Below are 23,736 nucleotides of genomic sequence, written 5' to 3'. Positions count from 1 at the left end.
TGTTGCTGAAATATATATAGATTTTATTTTAAAAATCATGCAACATTTCCCCATATTTTGCATGTTTTATAATTTTTAAATATCATTAATATCCCTCAGCGTCGTCTTCACTGGCAAAATCTTTGTCTTTGTTTTCCTTCATTTCCTTTTCTGAGTCAAATATGGCCTTCTGTAAAGCCTGTCCAGCAGGCGACATTTTCAAATCTTCCTCCGAAATCTTGTTTATCTTCACACAGCGACCTGGCGAGTGAAGACGTACTTGGTGGAGTTGTGAGAAAAGAAGCAATAAGTCCGTCGTCAGCTTGTAGCGAAAAACCAGTCCTAGTTGGGTGGGGATGTCGGTCTCTTGTGAGTAATTAAAAATGGCCGTCATATACTTAGAGAGGTCCTTTCCTGCAGCCTTAGTTCGGGCCACTTCAGCCCCGATGAGGCCGACCATCACTTCAGAGCCCAGGCGTCCAGATGCCGAAGGAACACTCTTCCGACAAAGACCTTTGGAACAAACCACCAAAACAAAATCGCTTTCCCGGATCTGACGGCAAAACCACGTCATGCTGCCCTCTTCAGCCAGCCTCAGAGAATCCCACAGGTCCAGACAGACCTAAAAGGCGGATAAGAAAATGATATTTATCTACACTAAGAGACACACGGGAGTTAGATGATCAGAGCAGTTACAGTAAACCAGGGGCAGTGGTGGGCCGTCAGGGCCGGCGAGGCCCTCTCTGCTAGCCTGAAAATATCTGAACTAATACTTACTAAATACTGAATAAATTCTTATTGACTCTCTGCAGGTCACCTGTTATTTTTACGCGAGTACCTTAAATGGTAAACCCAAAGTACAACTGAAGCTGTAACTTGAACTATTTAGAGTATCCGCCAGAGTTTTAGTTTCTTTTTATAGATCTTAATTCCAAACTTTCCGCCAACTTCCTTTAATTGCTTTTCCCCTGGTTGTGCTACTTTCAGATGGGTGTTTTCATATTTAAACAATTAACCAATCACATTTCAGCCACTAGTTGTTGCCAGGGTCAGAAATCTTTTTGGAGGCCTTCACAATCATTTCTGCAGGCCCTGTAGCATAAAATAAGTGTTTATAAAGCTGTTGTTTTAACCAATCACATTTGGAGTTAGGAAAACCAGGGCCAACGTTTTCACAAACTATGATTGGCTAGGAGGTGTTAAAGCACCAAAGTTATGGTGCCAACCTCCATTAAACTTGAAGAGGACTAAAAAATATATTTGGCAGTGATAGATCGTACTCGCCAGAGCTAGCAAACTATTTCACAAGCAAATGTATTTGTTTAATATGTGTTTTAATGTTTAATAGTGGTTTTGTCTCCCCACAATGACTAAAGGAGGAGAAGAAGTGGATTTGGGTGCAGATTTAAAATAAAAGCCATTTTTAAGTTGGACTTTTCAGGAAAATCTGGACATCGTTCCGAAAAATCGGACAACTCCGAAGCTAGCAAGCAGGAACTTTCATTTTGGGCACAAGATGAAACGATGAATCAAAAAACAAAGGAAACCATGTGGAGCTTCTATCTCTCATTGCTGAGAGAAAGACAGATTTACATATCACTTGTCCACAAATGAGTAAAAAAAGGAGAATGGATTTTTTTGTACAAAAAAATGGTTTCAATCAATCAATGCCCGAATATAGTATTTGTTCATTGTAGTTGGAATTCGCTTAGCCTTATCGTATGGTGCACCTTATAGTGGGGAACACACGCACATTGTGAGTCTCCTAAAAGAACCCCAGCCTTCCAGCTAAGGCACACTTTTCATGCCATTAATTTACTAGTTCGGCCCCCGTGAGAATGGTTTTCCTTACATGTGGCCCTCGAGCTACTGACATAATCTTAGCAAACTGGTTGCTCCACCAGTTTATGGAATGAAAGATGTTCAGTTTAACCATTACTGGTAGTCAATTCTACATTTTGTGGTGAGTCATAGCCAGTTTCGGGAGAAATGCATCACAAAGGAACGCGTTCTTGGAACACAATTACTTTTCTCGGTAATGAATATTGGAACGCATTATTAATAAAATGTTTTAACTTGATTGCTGTTACAACACGGTGCGTTACTTTGCTGTTTTCAAAAAGCAGAACGTGAATTACAATGCATTCTGTTCATTGATGGTACCTTCTACGCTAATGTGGTACTAGTACTACACAAACCTTACTCTATAACACTAAACACATAAAAACAGTAAGGCTAACTACATACAAAATACAACTGAATCCAGTTATGGTCGTGCCGTCTCAAGCGCAAAGTATGCGGATGCGTAATTTCTCCCTACCGATATTTGGATATTCGTCCTACCGTATATACACGCATCCAAGCTGTATGCACAATTTTAAGATAACGTATCGAAATCAAGGGTTCAATTTATGTGCTTATATTTGATTATGCGTGGCTTATACGGAAAGAACAATCATGGGGCACACGTGATCCCAGAATTTAGGGTAAAATAAGACGGAGTTTTCGTCCTTATTTGTAAAAAGATTTTTGCTGTACACCATGCCTGGAGAAAAAGAAGAAAACGTCTGGGTTATTACCGAGAAATCGATATGAAACATTTGAAGTGTTTGAAGACAAAAGATAAAATGGATATGGAGTATCTCAACTCTTAGTTTGCAAGCTCTCGAGATTGCACAAGAAATATGTAGGGTTCACAGCTTCTACTGTTTGGTGTACACGTTTTTGCACGTCAACGGGGTAATTTGTAACTAGATATAATTTCTTTCAGAGTAACGCGCTACTTCATGCTGTCAGTAATCAGGGAGGGTGGGGGAAGAAATTACCATTTAAATTTAGTAACAAGTAACTGTAACTGATCACTTTTTTCCCAGTAACACACACAACACTGTCTTGATATGTAATTAAATGAAATGAAATGATCTGCATTTATATAGCGCTTTTCAAGTCAAGACTTCCCAAAGCGCTTTACAGTGTGCTTCACATTTTCCCAATAGCAGCCGTGCAGCCATGTAAGGCGCTAACCTGCGTATTGGGGACATCAGGGGTTCAGTGTCTTACCCAAGGACATTTGTAAGCCTATCAAATTGGTGGCGCAACCAGTTCATTGAACAAAAGTTGGTCAGTTTGACAATCATCGGTCATGAATTCCTTATTTTTGTGGCGTCATATATTGGTTGTACTTTCAGTACCTGAGTTGCCATGTGCTGCTGCAAGAATGCTCCCAGTTTCATAACCGCATTGACATGGGCGGGACCGTCATTGCTGCTGTAACAAATCAGAAGACGAGGAGGACTCTTGCTACTGTCCGACATGATCATCACTTCGGCCTGAGCCTTCACGTCCTCGAGATGATTTTTGATCAACTCTGAGAAAGATGATACAGGCGTACGGTTTTTACATGCTGCTTAGCAAATCACATTGAAAAGAATAAAAATAGAGTGGTTGTGTTTTCGCACCTGCTTCAATGTAAGGCTTTTTCATTCGGATGCACATCGTCCGCCTGAGGACAATCAACACGACCACAAAAGCGAGCGCTGCAGTAAAAGCTACAGGAAGAACAACAGCCCAGATGGGAAACACTGAGGGAACCTCTGTAAGTAGAAAGGTGTCTGTTAGCTACAGCAGTGTTTTATCAGTTTTAAAAATATTTTTTGAAAGAAATACAAACAATGAACAGGCAATAACATCGGATCAAAATACCAGGCTGGATATCCTGAAACCGAGAAAATACTGCACTTTTACTGCCCTCGAGCGGCAGAAAGAAGCATTTAGTTTTTATTAGTTAAATAAATCATAACTTTTGATAGAAATGAGCTAGAGACTTGCTTTTCTAAACATCCCTAGAAATTTACAGTGCACAGAATTAAATTATCTAACAGGCCAGATCTGAATCGCCGGGTGTAGGTTTGACATGCCTAATGTACAGTCTATCGATCCTTCCATTATCTGCACCACTTATCCTCAGTAGGGTCTCAGGGGTGTTGGAGCCTGTCCCAGATATCTTCAGGCAGTGGGCAGGGGACACCCTAAACTGGTTCCCAAACAGTCGCAGGGCACACAGGGACAGACAATTCGCTCGTTCATTCATACCTAAGGACAATTTGGACCGGCCAATTAACCTGACATGCATGTTTTTGGAATGTGGGAGGAAACCGGAGTGCCCAGAAGAAACCCACGCAAGCATGGGGAGAACGTGCAAACTCAGCACAGCAAGGCTATTAGCTTGATTTGATCCCATGACCTCAGAGCTGTGCCCCGGACGCGCTAACCACTCAGCCGCCGTGCCGCCATGTACAGTGTATGTTTATTGTATCCATTTTCCATACAACTGCTTTTGGGTATGCTCGAACTGAAGCTCAGTAAAACATTCAACAAAATAGTAAGCAATTCATATTTGGTCATTTATTATTTCTGATGTGTTTGAGGTAATGTGTTGGAATTTCAACCAAAATGAGTGTTCGCCTAACTCAATTTTTTTCTCACACCCAACCCCAGGAAGAAAAAATCCTCTCGCGCCCAGCTCAAACAACCACCACAACCCTCCATACCAACTACATTTTTCAAAGTAATTCCATTTGTGGGGACAAAACAACGATTGCTCGATATCAGTGGTAACGCATTACCTCCATCCATGCCAAATGTACTCCTTTCGGCAATTTTTTTGCAAGAAAAATGAAATGTCTTTAAGAGACAGCTTAGTTGGATTTGTGCTGTCCGCTGCCAACATGTTTACATTGCAATCACACCGGTCTTAGCCCGTTTACCTCCGTGGATGCAGTGAAGTGTTACTCATGCTTCGGCAAACTTCCTTGTTCTAGCTTTTGTGAGGAGACTTTTGTTTGTCTCTTTACCCCATCTCTCTTTGCCTGTCTCCGCATCCTTTTTAAATATTTTCTTGATGGGCCTGCTTGAAGGTCTGCTACACGTTATTTCCACACTTCATACTCAATGCTTATACTCAGTGCTAAATGCACTGCGTGGAGGCTGAATGTAAATAAAACCCTCTAGTAATGATAACGCCAACGCGCCCTAGTGTAATGCATACCTGTCAACCTGTACTGTTTTGCCGTACAAAGTACTTTTATTATGCATTTTAAGACGTGTACAACGTTCGATAAAATCTGTACGGAAAAACGCAAATTTGTCAATTATGGGTACCATCCGGTGTACACTGACTATTACGAAACGGCAAATCAATCAAGTCAAAGGGGTTCGTCGCGGAAGCCTCTATCTCGGTGATGTTGTGAAAGGAAGTCCGTCTCTTTTTAGAGAACTGGCTTTTTCGGCTCAACTCATTAAAGAGAGCCAACTCTCAAACAGCTCACTTGCTTTGATGCATTATATTATGAATATTATGTTGTATAAAGAAGTTAAGAAAAAAAAGGAAGTATAAAAGGAGAAAATAAAAAAGACAGGTTTGTGGTTATCCCTTTAATCTGTATATTACCAACAATAATTCAATGCAGAAAATAAATTCATAATTTGAATAAGAAAATGTATTATTCTACTTAATTATATTTGCGTGTATTTTTTCCTTCTTCAGTGAACGTCCAAGCTACTTCATTTTTGAACTTTTTTTTATAATAAACCTCATTCATGTCGAGCAACTCAGGATCTCACAACAAAATGTTAATTAACAGTACATATAATATAACGAAACACATGTGCAATATAACATGTTAAACTACATAAATAAACACGTTTGAAAAAAGATATATGGTGTAAGATTATTTTGTATATTGCAAGGGAAAATACGACAGTTTGTAAGGGCATGGAGCCGTGGAGGTTGACAGGTATGATAATGGAGGTGGAATTGCATTTTGTTCTAGCTAGGTTAAAAAAAAAGTTCCCTGAATTTTAATGCGCCCACACCCTCCTTGACGGAGCCTCACGACCCCCCAGGGGAGCCCGCCCCACTAATTGAGAACCACTGACCTAAGTGCATTCTCTTTTGACACCAGCAAACACAAACCTTGGCGCTTGACATAAAAGTGGAATAATTTCCTCTTGGCATCCATTTGGTTTGCAGCGATCTATAAAAAGAAAAAGTAATCAAGATCATGATTGCTGTCATGAGTATTTAGTGTGAAATCAAGAATCGGGTTAAGACTTCAATTTATTTTTAGTCCAACCTTCAGCCTCAATTAAAAAACAATTGTTCTAACGATTACAGTAAGACATTGTTCTGAATATGTTCCATTATATCTGTGAAATTTAAAAGTCATTTTACCCCACAAGTGTAATTGCTTCCTACTGTGATGTCCTCAAGCTTGAAGCTGTGGTGTGTCTGGTTTCTGGGAGAATCCTAAGAAAAAAAAACAAATTTCATTTTGTAGTGATGGGTCGTTTGTGAACGAAACGGCTCTTTTGAAGTGAACCACAAGAACCGGCAAACTTAAAAAGGCTCCTTCGCTTAACCTCCCCCTCTCTTTTTCTCTTGCTTTCTCAGATTATTTTTCTTTCTTATCTCTCTGTGTCTTTATCTCTCTCTCTTCCTATAAAACTATTTCTCTTTCTTTTTATCTTTCCCTCTTGCTTTCTTTCATTATCTTTCCCCCTCTCTCTCTCTCTCTGTCTCTCTCTCTCTCTTTCTCTCTCTATATATATCTTTTTTCCCCACTTTCTCTCTTTTTCGATTTCTCTCTTGCTTTCTCTCTCTCTCTTTTTATCTTTCTCTTTTCCCACTTTTCCGCTTTCTCTCTCCTTCACTTTTTTACATTCCCTCATTCTCTTTCCATATCTCTCTTTCACTCTTTTCTATCTCTATTTACTCCCATTTTCTATCTCTCTTTACTCCTATTCTCTCTATCTCCCTTTCCTCTCAATGTCTCTCTTGTCTCTCTCTCTTCTCTCTCTCTTTCCTTCGACTCTCTCTTTTTATTTCCTCCCGTTCTCTCTCTCTCTCTCTCTCTTTCCTCCCATTCTATCTCTATCTCCCTCTCTCTATCTGTCCCTACGCTCTCTCTCTCTCTCTTTCCTGCCGTTCTGTCTCTTTCCTGCTGTACTCTCTCTCTCTTTCTCTCTCTATCTTTCCTCCCTCTCTCTCTCCTTCCTCCTGTTTTCTCTCTCTCTCTCTCTCTCTCTCTCTCTCTCTCTCTCTCCTGTCATTCTCTCTCTCTCTCTCTCTTTCCTGCCATTATCTCTCTCTCCCTCTCACTCTCTCCCTCTTTTTCTTGAAGGCGCTTGTGACAATATGAGTGGCGTCATCTCAGTGCTGTTTGCCTACTATAGAAGAGAGAAAGCCGAAAGATCTGAGCCAAAAGAGCCATCACTACCAGGTTGTGTGTATCACCTACAGGTGTTATCTCCGTGTACGTGTGTTTTCCATTGGCTGAACAGGATACGAAGTAACTTGTGATGCCCAAGTCCGGAGGCGCCAAGTCGAAAGTGATCGTAACAGCAAACCCCCCTTGCTGAACCTCGACAGACTTTGGAAACCAGTCTACAAATAAGCAAAAAGTTGACTTTTACATACAAGAAAATAAGACATTATTGATGATGTAAGTATGTTTCCTTACCTGTTTTACACTTCTCAAATCCATTTTTCTCTGTGCATGCTGCAAAATCAAAGAATTCAATATTAATTGAAATGGTGTACGTTGTTTAGAAAATGTTGTTTCATCAAAACAGAGAAATACGAGTACGGCAATCCCTCGCTGTATCGCGATTCACTAGGAGGATTCCAAACCTTGCAGGTGTTTAATCATGCATTGCTTTCTACATTCTGATTGGCTAACCAATCGCCACGCTCATTTCTGTCCCCGCTGCCTATGCTTTATGTTTACGGTTTACAGATCCCTTAACCACCAGGATCGTAGGGTCACAACTTTCTGTGGTGAGCCTTTGGCAAGTACAGACTGGCCTCGCCCTTTCTTCTCCAACCTTTTTTTGGGGTAGGGTTTTGCTCACACACATGCTTTCCATGGTTACCAGTAGCTGGAGAAGCCTCCTAATCTGACTCAGATACAACACCGTCATCTTCTGGCTGCTGTTGTTTATTTTTGTAAAGAGTCATCCTACTTTTCAAAGATGAGCCGGATCTCAGCATTGACAGGCTGCGGCAATACTGATACTGAGAAAAAACAATATCACATCTCACAATTTGTATTGCATCACTTGTAGCCTTCATAGTTTGTGGCGATATTGTTTTATCCTTTGCTTTTGTTACATATCAAAGGCTTTTTGGCCCATAAATGACTGAGCAGTTAATATATCTTTATATCTATATTCAAACTATTTATGTGTTTAAACAATTTCATAACTAGACGAATAGAAAAATAGATTGACATTATTTGCAGTACAAGGCTAAAAAAGGTTGTAAGTTCATTGAGAAGTCAATTTTATCTGAACTTTTATGGAAAAGACATAGCATAATAATACTATATATAGGTTCCTGGACTACTTTCGGTTCTAGAGCTTTTTTAGTAAACAAAATTTCGGATTGAGAGGGCAGACAATGTGGCAAAAAGAGCACTGTGGGTCAGATGTTGAAATGCAGGTAAGCATTAGTAAGGCAGAAACTACATTTCTAATGACGGAAAAGAATGAATGGTTGATCATGTACATGAAACAGTTATCTCAGCATACGCGCAACTCTATTTCCATTTTGAGCTTCTCCAAGAACCATGATGTCAACAAAATGCTTTGGACCCACAAAAGCACCAGAAGAGAGGGGAAGATGCTTTCTATGGCCAGCAAACTTGGACTACTCCTCATGCTAAAAAGGAAGACAGAAGTATTTTTACACCACATTTTTGTTTTCCCAATAACGTCCACATGATGGCAACAAAATATAATCTGAAGTAAAGTAGATAGTTTTAACATTTTCAGAATTAATACTTTATTCATGTTTAGCATGGCCCGCCAAAGAAAATCGGGAAAAACAGAATGAAAATATATAGTCGCAATCTATTTTCACACACTGCTGCCCGTCAATGCCGAGGTATGGCTCACTTCAGAAGCTTGGAATGACGCTTTACAGCGGCATGATGATGAAGGTGCTGTATCTGATTCAGATAGGAGGGTTCTCCTGCTACTTGTAATCATGGAAACCTGTACTATCTATTTCATATGGGGGAGAAAAGCCCTACTGATAAACGGCCAAAGAGAGATGAGCGCCGCCAGTCTGTACTTTCCCAAGACACAGCACAGGAAGTGGGGCCCCTACAACCCTAGTATTTAAGGAATCCGTGAACAGTGATGGTCACTCTAGTAACATAAGTGAATTATTTACTTTTGGGGCCAAATTGAGATTTTTGACGAAATCAGGTTCCCATTTAAAGCTGGTTTATCTACACAAGTGCCCAATTCAGTCAACAAATCTTACTTTGTATAACCTATCAATGGTGAAATATAGTTGCAAGATGATTTTTTTTATAATTTGACATTACAAAATGTACAGTATTTGTAAAAACATTAAGTACAGTACATTTACTTGTTTGGAATGTTCTTTTTTTTAGCCACAATTTTGTCCACATGATGGCGACAAATATCTGAAGTAAAGGGGATTGTCTCCTGAATCAATAGTGCAATATAGCCACAATTTTTAAAATTAGAAGTTATTTGTAAAGCAAAAAAAACGTCAACAGGGTACAGTACTTCTATTTGTCAAAAGTGGGATGCATTGTTTAATCGTGTAATTTCCTGCCCGTACTCACCATTTTCTGTTACTGTAGTATGAAAATAGTGAAAGTAAGAAATGGGCCATTCGAATAGAATTCGAAACCCCCAAAAAGATGAAAAAGAGTTTATTTGAGCGTGTCAATGAAATCCATGAATGATGATTTAAGCCAAAATATGACATCAGCAAGTAGAGACATTTTAAATTACAGGCAGCACCTTTAAACAAACACTTTTGCCTGTAAATTGGGTTTGTTCTTTGGTTTCAATGTATTATAGATTATTTGATGAATAAGGGTTTACATAGCAGGTTTTGACTATCGCGGGACATTGTTGCTACACATACCCTGTGAGAAACGAAGGATTACTGTATGTAGATGTGTGCGGCTTACAACGTGTAGAGAACTTCTTGCTGTGGTAAAAGTTCTCCCACCTCTCAGGAACCGGCAGAGCCATAACAGTAATCGCATAATCCGAGCCAAGAGGGAGGCCAGGAAAAGGGTCTGACTTGTAGATCTGCAGGAAAACAATTGCTTTCATATAGTTGTTTGTTTTTTTCTTATTAAAATATGTCTTCAATTCAAATCTATTGTTGTGATTATTAGCATAAAGTACCACCATTGTACCTTTAGTTCCCATATATATACCTATATAAAACAATTGACCAGGATTGTAGTTTTACAGCATCAACCTGTGTCCATCAGGACTCTAGTGGTGTGTAAACAGACATATGTTAACAAGATCATATATCTAGAGAATCAGTTTCAACGCTTTAGTTGTTGTGTTATCACGGACATGCTACATACCATTTGTGCGTGAGAAGCTGAGAGTGTGATGTTTTTCTGGAAGAGGAAAAGCTGACAGGCGACAACAAAACCTGGCAAGGTCTGCAGGGTCACCTGAAAGCCTCGCAGGAAGGCAATACCTGCAGTAAATAAAGACAATTTGTTTTATATATATATACATGTTCAGGCAGGGATCAGCAAACCAAAATATTAAAAGAGCCAGATTGGAGCTATCCCAAAACACCCCCGCACAAAAAGAATGAATGGAGCCACAAAAATAAAAGCGTTATGTTGGCTTGATAAGGAAGGAAACACATCCTGTGTTAATCTAGATTTATCGCAAAACGTAAAGAATGTTTTGAAAATGCGCAACGGACCCACTGGGGAGCAGGCCCAAAGCCGCATGCAGCCCCAGAACAAGTTTGGCGGGTCGACAAGTCCAGTTTTGTTTTGGCCCTGGTTGACGGTGCTTTTTTGGGTCCGAAGGCTTTTTGTTGACAAGATGGCTTTGAGAGATTGAAAGAGAATTGCGCATGCGAGATGCAGGTTTGTCAACCTGTTTTACGTCCCTGTCCAACTCAGACTGTTTACCTAATCAGATCCAGAAAACAATGCACGATGAAAATTCGCAAAGTAGCAAAACCGTGAAAAGTAAACCTTACTGTACAGTATACAACATTTTCCACACTATAAGAAACAACACACAAAAAAGGCTTTTGTTATATATTTTAAATATCGGTACATATATTGCGCACTAGACTAATGAGCTAAGGACCTCACCTTGAATTAGTATATAACCATTGAGTTCTTTATACTCTCTTAGTATATATTAATGCAATAATTGTTGCAATAGTTGATTAGTGTTGCTGATCCGAATTTGCAAAACGTTGTTAACAACGTGAATTAAATCGCTGCGGTAAGAGCACCAACACTTTGCGGCTAGATCACCAATGGTATAAATGACAAATGACAAGGCATCAGAGCCTCATTTTCAAATTATTTTTACTCACAAAGACAGAAACACTGATTTGCATAGTACATTCTGATTGGTGAATAAGTGGAGAGACTGTTTAACCTATGATTGTTAGACAATGGAGAAAACAAGGTCTCACTATACTGTAGCTATACTACAAGCTCTCTTATGTACGTATACATACCAGTCTCAATACTTGGCTTCGATTCCCTTTGCATACAAAGTTTTGCGATTTATGTCAATGATGATCACAATCTGATCAATCGTTGCACAATCATTGCTCGGATATGGTACTGTAAAACATTGTCTGGTAACGCATACCTATAATTACTGTATGCATTTCCAATCTCATCCTCTGTATTGTACGCTTTATAATACACAACGTGTTATAAGCAGTGTTGGTCACATTACTTTAAAAAAGTAATTAGTTATAGTTAGTCACTACTTTTTCCAAAAAGTAACAGAGTTAGTAACTGAATGACTCTATAGTAAAAGTAACTAGTTACCTGGGATATTAACAATTTTCGTTACTTTAAAAAGAAGTGGTTGTATGGCGAAGAATTTGAAATTATCTGTAAAATACGAAGCATTGACTTGACTTGACGAAATGAGAATCTCGACTATTTTGAGAACCGGTTTGTTTGACTCGGCTCACGTCTTGCGTCTTAACTCTGAAAAGACTGAAATGTTAGTCATTGGTCCTTCTAAATGCCGGGACTTATTCTCAAAAACTGCTGTGAACATTGACAAATGTCACATCACACAGAGTGACTCAGTTAAAAATTTAGGTGTCATATTTGACCCTGAACTATCCTTTGAGATGCATGTAAAACAAATTACTAGAACTGCCTTCTTCCATCTTCGCAACATTGCTAAAATCCGTTCAATACTGTCTCAGTCTGATGCGGAAACATTAATTCATGCATTTGTTACCTCCCGTCTCGATTACTGCAATGCACTACTCTCCGGTCTCCCGAAGTCCAGAATCAAGTCTCTTCAGCTAGTACAAAATGCCGCAGCGAGGCTCTTAACCAGGACAAAAAAGTACGATCACATAACACCGATTTTGGCTAACCTGCATTGGCTCCCAGTTAGCCAAAGATGTGACTTCAAAGTTCTCTTAGTATTGTACAAAATCATACATGGACTTGCTCCCTCTTATCTTTCAGATCTGATCTGCCACTATGTCCCGGGCCGAAGCCTACGATCTGAGAGTGCTGGTCTTCTGATGATCCCGAGAGCAAAGAAGTCTTCTGCTGGTTCGAGAGCGTTCTCCATCCGGGCACCGGTGCTGTGGAATGCTCTTCCCCCTGAGATTCGATCTGCAACCTCAGTGGAAATGTTTAAATCTAAACTTAAAACTCACTTCTACTCCATTGCATACGAATAACCTACTCCTCTTGTCGGTTGAAAATAGTTTGTGTAATATAGTGTAACAATCTGTGAAGCCCTTTGAGACTCTTCGTGATTTAGGGCTATACAAATAAAAATGACTTGACTTGACTTGACTTAAAAGAGCTGTCTCTTCAGGTTGTTATTGTTGCTTTATCTAACAATATCTAAGGAATGCCAGCTCCAGACTTTCTGTGCGGAGTTTGTATGTTCTCCCCGTGCTTGCGTGGGTTTCCTCCGGGCACTCCGGTTTCCTCCCACATTCCAAAGACATGCATTTCAGGTGAATTGGCCGGTCCAAATTGTCCCTAGGTGTGAATGAGCGAATGAGTTGTCTGTCCCTGTGTGCCCTGCGATTGGCTGGCAACCAGTTCAGGGTGTCCCCTGCCCACTGCCCGATGATTGCTGAGATGGGCTCCAGCCCCCCGCGACCCTACTGAGGATAAGCGGTACGGCTAATGAGATGAGATGAGATGAGATGAGATGACTTTAAAGGATTAAAAATAAAGAAAAAAAGGACAGAAAGATAGGGGGAAAAATGAGAAAAAAGGAAACATACAATACGAAAAGAAAAAAAGAGATAAAAGAAGTAAAAAGAATAAACTTTACATGGTTTTAATAAACATTAACACTGAAAAACATACAAAAAATAATTAAAATTTTTATAAATCTACCAAAAAAGATAATGTACAGAACAATTTGAACCTTTTCATACTCAACATAAAACCAGCTTGGTGGCTTTGGGATTAGATCGACTGCCCCGAGACTGGTAGGTTGCTGGTTCGAGCCTCGGCCGAGTCATACCTAAGATTTACAACATTGGTACCCATTTGCCTCCCTGCTTGGTGCTCAGTTTTAGGGGTTGGAATGACCTAATGACTGATGTTGCAATACATCAGTTTGGTTGAGCGAGGGGGCTGTCGAATCCCCTCCCAGAAAGAGTCAAAAAGGTTAATGTGTTATTGACTCTTGCCACCTCTCACTAGGGGGTATGTATATCAACAAATTTAAACACAGAATCCCTAAAAATACATATTGACAAAAGAAAGAAAGAAGAAAAGCATTTGGAGGGAACCAGTTGTTGATGAGTGGGGAGCCAGCTCATAGAGCCGTTTTGTTTGCGAACGACACAGGTCGGGTGCTGTCAAAACTCGACCCACATTTGCCTTTTCTTTCGGCGCAAGTAAATACTATACTAGTTATCGCTATCTACCAATATGGTAGTCGCAATTTTGAAGGATGAAATGATCCAAAAAGACGTGACGTTAACAATTTGGAAGAGAAAAAAAAAACGCGCCTTTGAACACAGCGTCAGGTTTGCGAGGACACGCTGCCATTGCCGTTCTTCGGTCAACGTAACGCACCGCTTTTAATCGTCAGTGAAGGTAACGGTGTTGTAACAGCGGAAAAAAAGTAATTTGTTAGATTAGCCTGTTACTGGAAAATATTGTGTGGATAGTGTCGTTGGGTCTTACAGTCGCACCTTGATATAAAAGCAGCCAAATTCAATCTTCTATTGGTACCAGCACCTTTATGTGTACACGATTGAACAAACCAGTCGACCAACGACCTTGCCTTGCTAAAATGCATGGCAATGCCGAGCCATTTGCTTTTTGAACAAAATATTTTGAAAAGTCATTTAAAAAAAAATGAGGTGTATTTGAGCAAGGTGAGGCACAAACCGAACAAACTTGGCTTCCAGGAAACAACCATTGTGTCCGAATCAGGATCGGCATCGGGCACGAATTCAACGTGCACATCGGTCGGTGCTTTAACATAATGCTGACATATGCTGGGGTCTTCTCTCCCAAACAGCTCAAAACATGGCTTTGGAATGCAATCTAAAGAAGACACATCAGATAAAATAAATCATGATTTTTTTTTTCACATCCACAATGGGGCCTAAAAATCAGGCTTAGAGAGTAACAGAATACATGTAACAGCGTTACGTAATAAGGATACCGAAAAACATGTAATTGTATTCCATTACAGTTCCAGGAAACAATACATGCTTAATATAAATTAGGATTACTTTGTAAGATCACAGTTTTACTTAAAAGTATACTTAAATGTATATAATGCGCTGACTGATAGAATGTGTCTATCATAATTTTAATCACCGACACTAGAGATGAGGCGCGCTTGTCGTAGTAACGTACCAAAAAACATGGAATTGTATTCCATTACAGTTACAGAGAAAAGTGCATCATAAAATTCAATGTATATTTAATTAAAATTAGGATTACTTTGTAGGATCACAGTTTTATTTGAAAGTATATTTAAATATACGCAATGCGCGGATGGATGAAATATGTATTATAATTTCAATCTACGACACTAGAGATGTAAATAATGCACTGATGGATAGAATCTGTCTATCATAATTGTAATCACTGACACTAGAGATGATGTGCGCTCATCATAGTACCGTACGTGCAAGCTTGGGGAGTAACCGAATACATGTAACGGAGTTACTTAATAAGGATACCAAAAAACATAAAATTGCATTACATTACAGTTACAGAAAAAATATAATCATATTACAGGTATTTTTTTCATTCATTCATTTCAGGCCGTTACAGTTTTAGTGTACACTCGTAAATCTACCTTCAATGCATAACAGAAAGCCTGAAAGGGAGTGGGACAAATAAAACGTATTAAATCTCTCCCGTTATCTCATAAACCCAAAGCAAATTTTGTAAAAACAAGGATTATTTTGCAGGATTAATATTTTATTCAAAAGCATTTTCATGTTGCACACTACAGGGGACAATATTAAAGTCCGGTGTGCGTCAATTTGAACTCTTTTTATTCTTGTCCTCGTTCACAGTAACTTCGTTTCCATTCTCCATGTCCGCGGTCCCATTCTTTCCACACACATGCCCGATACACTATAACTACATGTTAAAATGTGAGCACTACCTCATCTTGGTTTCCTCCAATTCTTTTTTTCAGGGTTATACTGTTCATTTCTTTTAAACAAAATATAGTTATTTTATTTATGTTTATTTTATTAGTATAGTTAGTAATTCAAAAGTAACCGAAAGCAATTAAGTAAGATTACTGCTATATTATCGGATTACGCTACTGATTACATATTTCAATGGGCAACTAGTTACTGTATAGGAGTATTTTTTTTAAGTAACCCCCCCAACCCTGATAAGAATGTACATCACCATATATAATCAATATTCATGTGGCAGATGCTAGGGGAGCTAAAGCTAACGATAGCTAGCTAGAAGCCTTATTTGTCACAACGAGAGTCCCTGAGTGAGTGACGTATTTGACAGTTGTTTTTTGTGTGGAAAACGAGCAGCACTAACGTTCGTCATTTGTGAGAGAAATACTTTGTTGAAATCTTTCTGGAAAACACTGCTGTTTAAAAAGGGCATTTATCCAGTACGCTATTTTAATGTTTTCGACCTTTTTGGAGCCTATAAAAAACACACTGTTCATCAGAAATGTTTAAAAATAAATACCCGGTGCTAATTTCATGTTGTTTCTTTTTAGGGCCTCTGAACTTTTCCTGTCATTTGTGTTCACTGTGGTTCAAGAGATTATCATCTTGGTCAATAATTGTGATATTATTTTGAATTTTACGATATTCGTGGAACGGTTTTGAAATTTAATAATAATAATACTTTAAATGAGCAAAATTGATCTGTTAGTGAAATTTATTTTATTGACTACGTTGTAACATTTGTTGTTTTATTAGTAAGTTAAGAATAGAATGAAGCCCCCAAAATACGTGCAAAATTTTTACTTTTATTATTTTTCCATTTCTATCTTGCATTCTTAAAATTGACACTTTCATCTTTGTTTTTTTCTAAAAATAAAAACAAAACAAAAATCTTACCTCTAATGAGCAGAACAAACGGTATTTTTACTATGCTCTAACATATTTTTCTACGTAAAATGAGAAAAAAAAGGAAACAAAATAAGCGTTTTACAATTTTTTTCCTGTACTCCCTCATGATTTGATCATTAGTGTTGAAAAGTTAAACAAAATTATAGTAATCTACTGGTACCTACTGATTTGGATGAACGCAACAGTTACTCGGCTGATCATTGGAAGAAAGCAAAGCTACTGAAGTATGACATGCCTTTTTGCAAAGATAAAATCGGGCAATTTGCTGCGGCATACTAGACAAGGTCTGGCACACTGGTTGAAAACCACCGCTATTCCCTAAGTGCTTTTGGCCAAAGGGCTAAATAAGGCTCAACATTCACAACAGTGGTAGTGCCACATCCAGTCTATGACCCTCAAATAAATTTATGGAGAAAATAGAATAGAATGGTCCAACTTACTTCCCAACACCTTTTTGGAGGTATAACTTAGAGCTTTGTTGATTTCATCACTGCTTATTCTGCAGTACCTGCACCCGGGTCCGCCCTGTGGAGGACAGAAATGCAATAAGTCTTAATAGACTTCATGTTTAGACATTGCCGAATAAATACTGGGAATGCTCTGCTGTGCTCCAGGTTAAATCGGAGTTTCTCTACTTTAATACGGGGTATTCCATCACCTGGATAATTATCAAGCTCCCACACAGCTTGCCAACAAGAGTGACATTTTCATCACCCGAGTAGGAGAAGAAGAACCTCAAACATGCAGGACATGCGGCTCTCGAGGACTAGGTTGGCCACCCCTGCTTTAACCATAGGCGTCAAACTCAGTTTTGCGCAGAGGGCAACACGGTCGAAAAAACACTGCCACGCGTGCCGGACTTGTAAATTGATGGCATAAAAAGTGGGCTACCGCTGGAGAGCTGGGGGTCTTTTCCTAGTCTCAAATTTAAATTATTTTTAATCAGGGATTAAAGATTTCATGAAAAATATATCAGTGAGGGGTTTCTCTATAATGTCTGTTTTCCTTCAGTAAGATTTAATCTCTTGTAATGTTCATTCACCGTGCATTTGTGTAAAAAGAAATCCTCTAAAGTTTAGTTTACTTAGGTAAACTCAAGCAAACTCAAAAGTAAAGAAAATAACACAAACACTAATTTAAATGATCGATTTTATGATTTAGTATTTCTGCTTTTTATCTTTCTAGAATTAAATGTTTCCCAGAATATAACTTTGCTGTTAGATTTTACAGCTATAAAAGAAAGGGACTAAATCATCTTTAAACTTTAGTAAAAGACATCAAGGTGCTCATTTTTAACAATTTTTATTTTGTTCAAGTAAAGTAACATTTGAATGGGTTACTTTCGTGTTCTCTAGTTGATTGATGGTGAGCAAATACAGTTAGAAATATTTACATATTTAAAACTGCACGTCATTGTTGACAAGATGCAACAAATTTTTCTCTTGTGCTTTTCTCAGTATTGTCTCGCGGGCCGCATAAAGTGATGTGGCAGGCCACGTTTGGCCCGGTGTCCATGAATTTGACACATGTGCTCATACAAGGAGAAAACCTATCAGAGAAGCAACATAGAAACCCATGATCACATTGGATGACCTGCAGGCATGCATACATACATGTTAGGACAATCTGTGCATAAGATAACTGTTAGTCGCAATCTGCACAAATCTGCTCTTTATGGAAGAGGGGCAAGAAGAGAGACATTTCAGAAAGAATACCATTTAGCGTTTCCAAGAAGCCACATAGGGGACACAGTGACTTTGAACGAGGTACTCTGGTCAGATGGGACCCAGGTAAAAACTTTTTTGGGCTGAACGCAAAGCGTTACAATCCGCATAAATGTGACACTGCTTATCACCCTTAAAACACCATCCCTATTGTCAAAAGTGGTCATCATGCTATGGGGTTGCTTTTCTTTCAGCAGGGAATGGTACGTTTGTTAGAGTTGATGGGAAGATGGATTGAGCCAAATACAGGGCGATTCTGGCAAGCAAATCTGTTGGAGTCTGCATGAGACCTGAGAATGGGGCGTAGTTTCACCTTGCAACAGGAAAATGACCCTAAACATAATCAAAATCAATAAAAGGATGGCGTAAAACTAACAATTCAAGGGTGTTAGAATGGCCAGACCTCAATCCCATAAAGCATTTGCGGAAAGATATGAAAAATGCTTTGCATAAAAAATCACTATCAAACCTTAAGGAACATGAACTGATATAATGAATAATTGGAAAATATTTCTGTTTCAAGATGTCCAAAACTCAGAGACATACCCAAAATGACATGTGGCTGTGATTTTGGGGGGGAATTTTTTTTTTACCGAATATTACCTCCAAAGAGGGCAATATTTTTGCAAAGCCTACTTTTCAATGTCTATTTGTTAGCACAATGGAAAATGTTGGATCATTCTTTGCACAATTATATCTTACATGTTGTTAAATCTTGTAAAAAATTGAGTTTTTGGAATCTATAAGTCTGAAGCCTGAAATATGGCCATGTGTCAAAAGGTTCTTGTAGAGCAAATACTTTTGCACAGCATTGTACATAAGTGATTGTTTTTATAAAATAATAAAAACGTCCATAGAAAAGTATACTTGAGAAAACAGGAAGAGAGTAGGCTACCGTTGTAGTTAACGCAGAGCCCCGTCTCTGACCTGTTATTTTCATAACACAAAACTTGTTTGACTGTCACGTTACCTGAAGACTTCAGCACCTGAAGAACAAACAACTCACTCACACGCAATCATTATCTTAATCAGGCGGCAACCTTTTTTGCTACTTTGACATTGTTATGAAATCAATTTGAGTGCTAGTTTAAATGTTACCATCAAAGAACTCTTCTGACGTCTGAAACAGGATTGAAGGCATAAATAGCTCGGTAGAAAAGTTAAAAGAGGCCGTTAAAGAAGTAAATCATACTCTCACAGGTTATATCATATGCTCATACACACACTCTACTGTAATCTCTCTCACATAACTACTGTACTCTCTCACACATATTACTATACTGTACTCTCATACCCACACACTAAACTATGGTCAGAATTGCCTTTATTTCCATTAACATAAAGTGACATTTTCTTTACATTGCCGGTCTACAGTGTTTAAAGAACTTCTGAACAGGATACAATAAAATGAAATTAAATATGTATATACAAAAAGGAAAAAAAAACTATGTAGTCTACATATATTCTGTTTCGTATTCGATGAAGAATCAAAAACTGTATACCAATGTGTGTGTGTGAGTCTATAATAGTAGTGTATGCGGGGAGGGAATATAGCAGTATGTGTGCGGGAATGTATTAGTACAAGGTATGAAAGCGTGGTAGTGTGTGTACGATAGTAGCATGTGTGAGTAGTATGTTTGAGAGTAAAGTAGTGAGTTTGAGAGTATAGCATCATATGTGAGAGTATAGCAGTATGTTTGAGAGTAGTGTGTATGAGAGTATAGTTTGTGCACGGGTTTGACGGTATAAGAGTATAGTTGTGCATGTGTGAGTGTTACTTCTCAAACTGCTTCTCAGAGAAAAGGATTTGATAAACAACATTTACTTGGAGATATATCAAGTACGGCTTGTTTTGCTTGTCCAATATAATAAAATACTTTGGACTCTTGTCATTTTTGACCTGCTGTATTGGCCCTGGGGACAAATGAAAGCCATACTTGTGTAACCCCGACTAATAAATGTTTCTGTTATTGCTGCCAAAGGTGGACCAACTCGCTTTAAGATAGATGGATAGATAGATACTTTATTCATCCCAGAGGGAAATTTAAAAAAAAAAGTAAAAAAAAAAAAAAACAGGGAAACGTAAATTGACAAATATGTTGTCTATCAGCAATCACTTTTTAAAGACAAAACATTTAAAGAAAACCTTTCTATCAACCGTACAGCCATTATTTGTTTCATTTTTGTCTAATGGCAGCAGCCATTAAGGTTGAGGGGGCATTTTTTCACTTCGAGCCAGACAAGTTAATTCAATTAGGACACAAAAAAAACTTTTAAAACTGCATTTGGTATTTCCTTGGGTTAACTCTGTGTGATATTAAATTTGAACTGATGATTTGAAACCCTTGTAATATGCAAACAACACAGAAATCAAGAAGGGGGGACATACTTTCTCACAGTACTGTCGATAAGAGCATGATTCGGGAAGGAATTAATGTAGTATGTGGACTTATAACTGTATAACAAAATATTCTTGTGTATTTTTAGGATAATTTATTTTTCAATTTTTTTCTTTTTTAACTCGAGCTAGAGATACAGACACTCCCCGACTTACGACCAATAGACTTACAAAAAACGGTAGATACCAACATTTTTCTCGGCATGTCGAAAAATATCCGGACATTGCTGTAAGTTAGATTTGGTATTGTGCACCTTTTGTCGAGTACAGGACATTACTGTAGTGCTTCTTTCCGCCACTACCGGCATGTGGTGGCACTGAGAGAGGTCACCCAGCATCCACTCCGAAGAAGAAATCCGGCTTCCTCTTCCTAGTTTGTGTATAAAGATACTGTACTGAATCTCCAGCACGCTAAGAACTTTGACATTTTTATTGTTTGATATCTCGTGCATCCATTCAATATGCTTGGTGTAAAGTCTAAAGAAGAGGTGAGCAGTTTCTTTTGAAATGAAAGTGAAATAAGAAAACTTGATGCGGTTGAGAAAATGGTAGGATTGCTTTTTTCTGCCACTTTTTACTACAGAGGAGGTAATTGCCGAATTATTGAAGATCATCTTCCAAAAGTAAGTTAAACTTAACTTTATGTATCCTTATAGAGCATATTATTTTATGAAATGTTTATTTTTTTTAGTACAAAACAATACGTGTTACTTATACAAGCCTTAAACATACTTATATATACCTTAAACGTACATTCCTTACAAAATATAGCACTGAAGCAACTTACAAACAAATTCAATTTACAAACGATCGTCCGGAACCTCGTTTGTAAGTAGGGCAGCATCTGTACTCGCATGTAGTAGCGAAGAGCAATCACCTTACAGATACAGCAGTCGACATTTATTGTGGTAAATGAAATATTTTGTCAAAGCACTCTTTTGTGATGTTTGTTTTTAGACGCTCTTGAGGGCTAGATAAAATGTGGTGACACATCTCATCTCATCTCATCAGCTGCACCGCTTATCCTCAGTAGGGTCGCGGGGGTGCTGGAGCCCAACCCAGCAATCATTGGGCAGTGGGCAGGGGACACCCTGAACTGGTTGCCAGCCAATCGCAGGGCACACGGGGACAGACAACTCACTCGCACATTCACACCTAGGGCCAATTCACCTGAAATGCATGTTTTTGGAATGTGGAAGGAAACCGGAGTGCCCGGAGGAAACCCACGCAAGCACGGGGAGAACATACAAACTCCGCACAGGAAGTCTGGAGCTGGATTTGAACCCACACAGGAGGTTTCCATGACATGAACTGTGCCGCACATGCGCTAACCACTGCGCTGCCGTGGTGACACATGTGATCAACAATTATGTCGTTGGGTACCAGTGACCGCGACGATCTTTGTGTCGAAATGGGCAGGACAGGATGGGTTAAACACATATTTTTTTTTTATCCAATTTTAAGAAAAATGCCCAGTGTTGCGCTCTAAAAAATGCCTCCCAGCATGCGTCACTCACACAGGTTTAAATCTCCATTTTTGGGAATGTACAAAACAGTAAAGCACAGAGCACCAAAATCCCTTTTGAACAAGTTGAAACTATTTACTTTGGTGATATGACCCCTTATCTTCTGAATATCACGTGTATTAAAAGCTGTTAATTACAGCATCATAAGCTTTATGGTAGAGCACATAACAGTTTAATACATGTGATATTTGGAAGTTTACCATTTTGAATAACTGGTTAATCACAATGAAAGCAACTCATTTGCATATCCATGGATTTGTAAGAAATGGTGGATCGCGACCTCATGAAAGCCGATATTTATCAATTTTGTTGGTGTGTATTGGGTGTGCCTTGACAGAAAACTGACTTTAAGACACCGACAGAGGCCTAAAAACTGTGTACGTTTTCAAATAAATTAGCTAAGCTGTTTTGCACCCTATACATTGCGCACACACACAGAAGTAGTACAAGGTTTTTGAAATAAAAAAGATGACAAAATTGCAATGAATGTAGCATTAACAAACCATACACAGATATTGTCAACACAAGATGTAGGTCATTTCAATTCACTACATCCACTACACAGCATCATCTACAGACAGAAGAGCAGCTTCAGCGACAGACTGCTGTCAGTCTTGATCCACGGACACTGAGGAGAACATTTCTCCATGCCATGAGGCTTTTAAACTCCACCCGGGGAAGTAAAAGCCCACATTAAACCCCTACCCCACATTTGCATATTTTACCCTATCTTATTAGCGTCTATTTTTGGGAACATTATTTAAATGCTTTTTATTCTACAAGTTATATATGGGTATTTTATTTTTTTAACACAAGGATACTGCTGGAAATGTGAATTTCCCTATAGGAATTAATAAAGTATCCATCGATTTATCTTCATAAGCTATAGCATATAAATGTGTTTTAAGCCTAGATTCAAACAGTTCCACTGAGGTTGCAGATCAAATCTCAGAGGGCAGAGCATTGATGATTAAATAAAATATATATATCAGTGAAAAGAAGCCCGGCCCAGACCTGGAGCAATGATTGACCTTCTAGGCTCGACCCAAACCGCATTTTAGGTCTGGTACAAGCTCGGGTTTAAGATCTTACCTGGTGAATACATCTGAGACTGCAGTCTTCAGGACGAATGGCACTGGTCAAATTCCCATTTGATTGGCCAAGTCGACCAGAAACAAGGATTTGATACAGGATCAACGTTGTCCTCCACATGCTAACCTTAGCAACATCTGATCCTTCAGAAGTCAAACGCAGGGCATCGAAGATGGTTCTTTGCACTGCCTTGACAGCTAAGTAAGATCCTCCGACTGTTGTGAGAGAGAAACGATGCACGGGGGAGCAAAGAGCAAAGTAGGCGTGGTGTCTTGAGGCAAAAGGCGGGGAGATGTTTGCGTGTGTGGCAAGCATGTCATAACACATCTTGAGCTGGCCCGATCCACATTAAACACGTTCTCATAATTAAAATCAATG

At 38.8% G+C, this 23,736-nt stretch overlaps 1 protein-coding gene and 1 long non-coding RNA gene across 2 annotated transcripts; one reads left to right on the top strand and one right to left on the bottom strand.

The window, feature by feature from the left end:
• On the bottom strand, positions 1-23,562 carry LOC148369777 (interleukin-17 receptor D). The gene is made up of 12 exons (XM_088331965.1): positions 23,359-23,562; positions 17,059-17,143; positions 14,433-14,591; positions 10,407-10,525; positions 9,993-10,116; positions 7,500-7,538; positions 7,278-7,423; positions 6,212-6,286; positions 5,954-6,014; positions 3,438-3,572; positions 3,171-3,346; positions 1-601 (listed from the first exon to the last, which is right to left on the bottom strand). Exons 1-12 carry the CDS (start codon positions 23,476-23,478, stop codon positions 86-88), a joined length of 1,755 nt encoding a protein of 584 aa, XP_088188091.1. The 5' UTR covers positions 23,479-23,562; the 3' UTR covers positions 1-85.
• On the top strand, positions 3,212-12,811 carry LOC148369778 (uncharacterized). The gene is made up of 3 exons (XR_015850050.1): positions 3,212-3,574; positions 7,280-7,481; positions 12,528-12,811. It is a non-coding gene; the product is annotated as an uncharacterized LOC148369778 (long non-coding RNA).
• Positions 23,563-23,736: the final 174 nt, after the last annotated feature.

The sequence above is a fragment of the Urocampus carinirostris genome, chromosome 3 (assembly GCF_059441175.1).
Source record: "Urocampus carinirostris isolate Australia breed hairy pipefish chromosome 3, RoL_Ucar_1.0, whole genome shotgun sequence".
Classification (NCBI taxonomy): Eukaryota; Metazoa; Chordata; class Actinopteri; order Syngnathiformes; family Syngnathidae; genus Urocampus; species Urocampus carinirostris.
This window is presented reverse-complemented; position numbering and strand designations above follow the sequence as displayed.

Coding starts and splice junctions, on each gene's coding strand:
- LOC148369777 (XM_088331965.1), bottom strand. CDS start 23,478: ATGTGGAGGACAACGTTGATCCTGTATCAAATCCTTGTTTCTGGTCGA. Junction 17,144..23,358: donor GTCTCAGATGTATTCACCAG/GTAAGATCTTAA, acceptor TGTCCTCCACAG/GGCGGACCCGGGTGCAGGTA. Junction 6,015..6,211: donor GAAGCAATTACACTTGTGGG/GTAAAATGACTT, acceptor TTCTTTTTATAG/ATCGCTGCAAACCAAATGGA.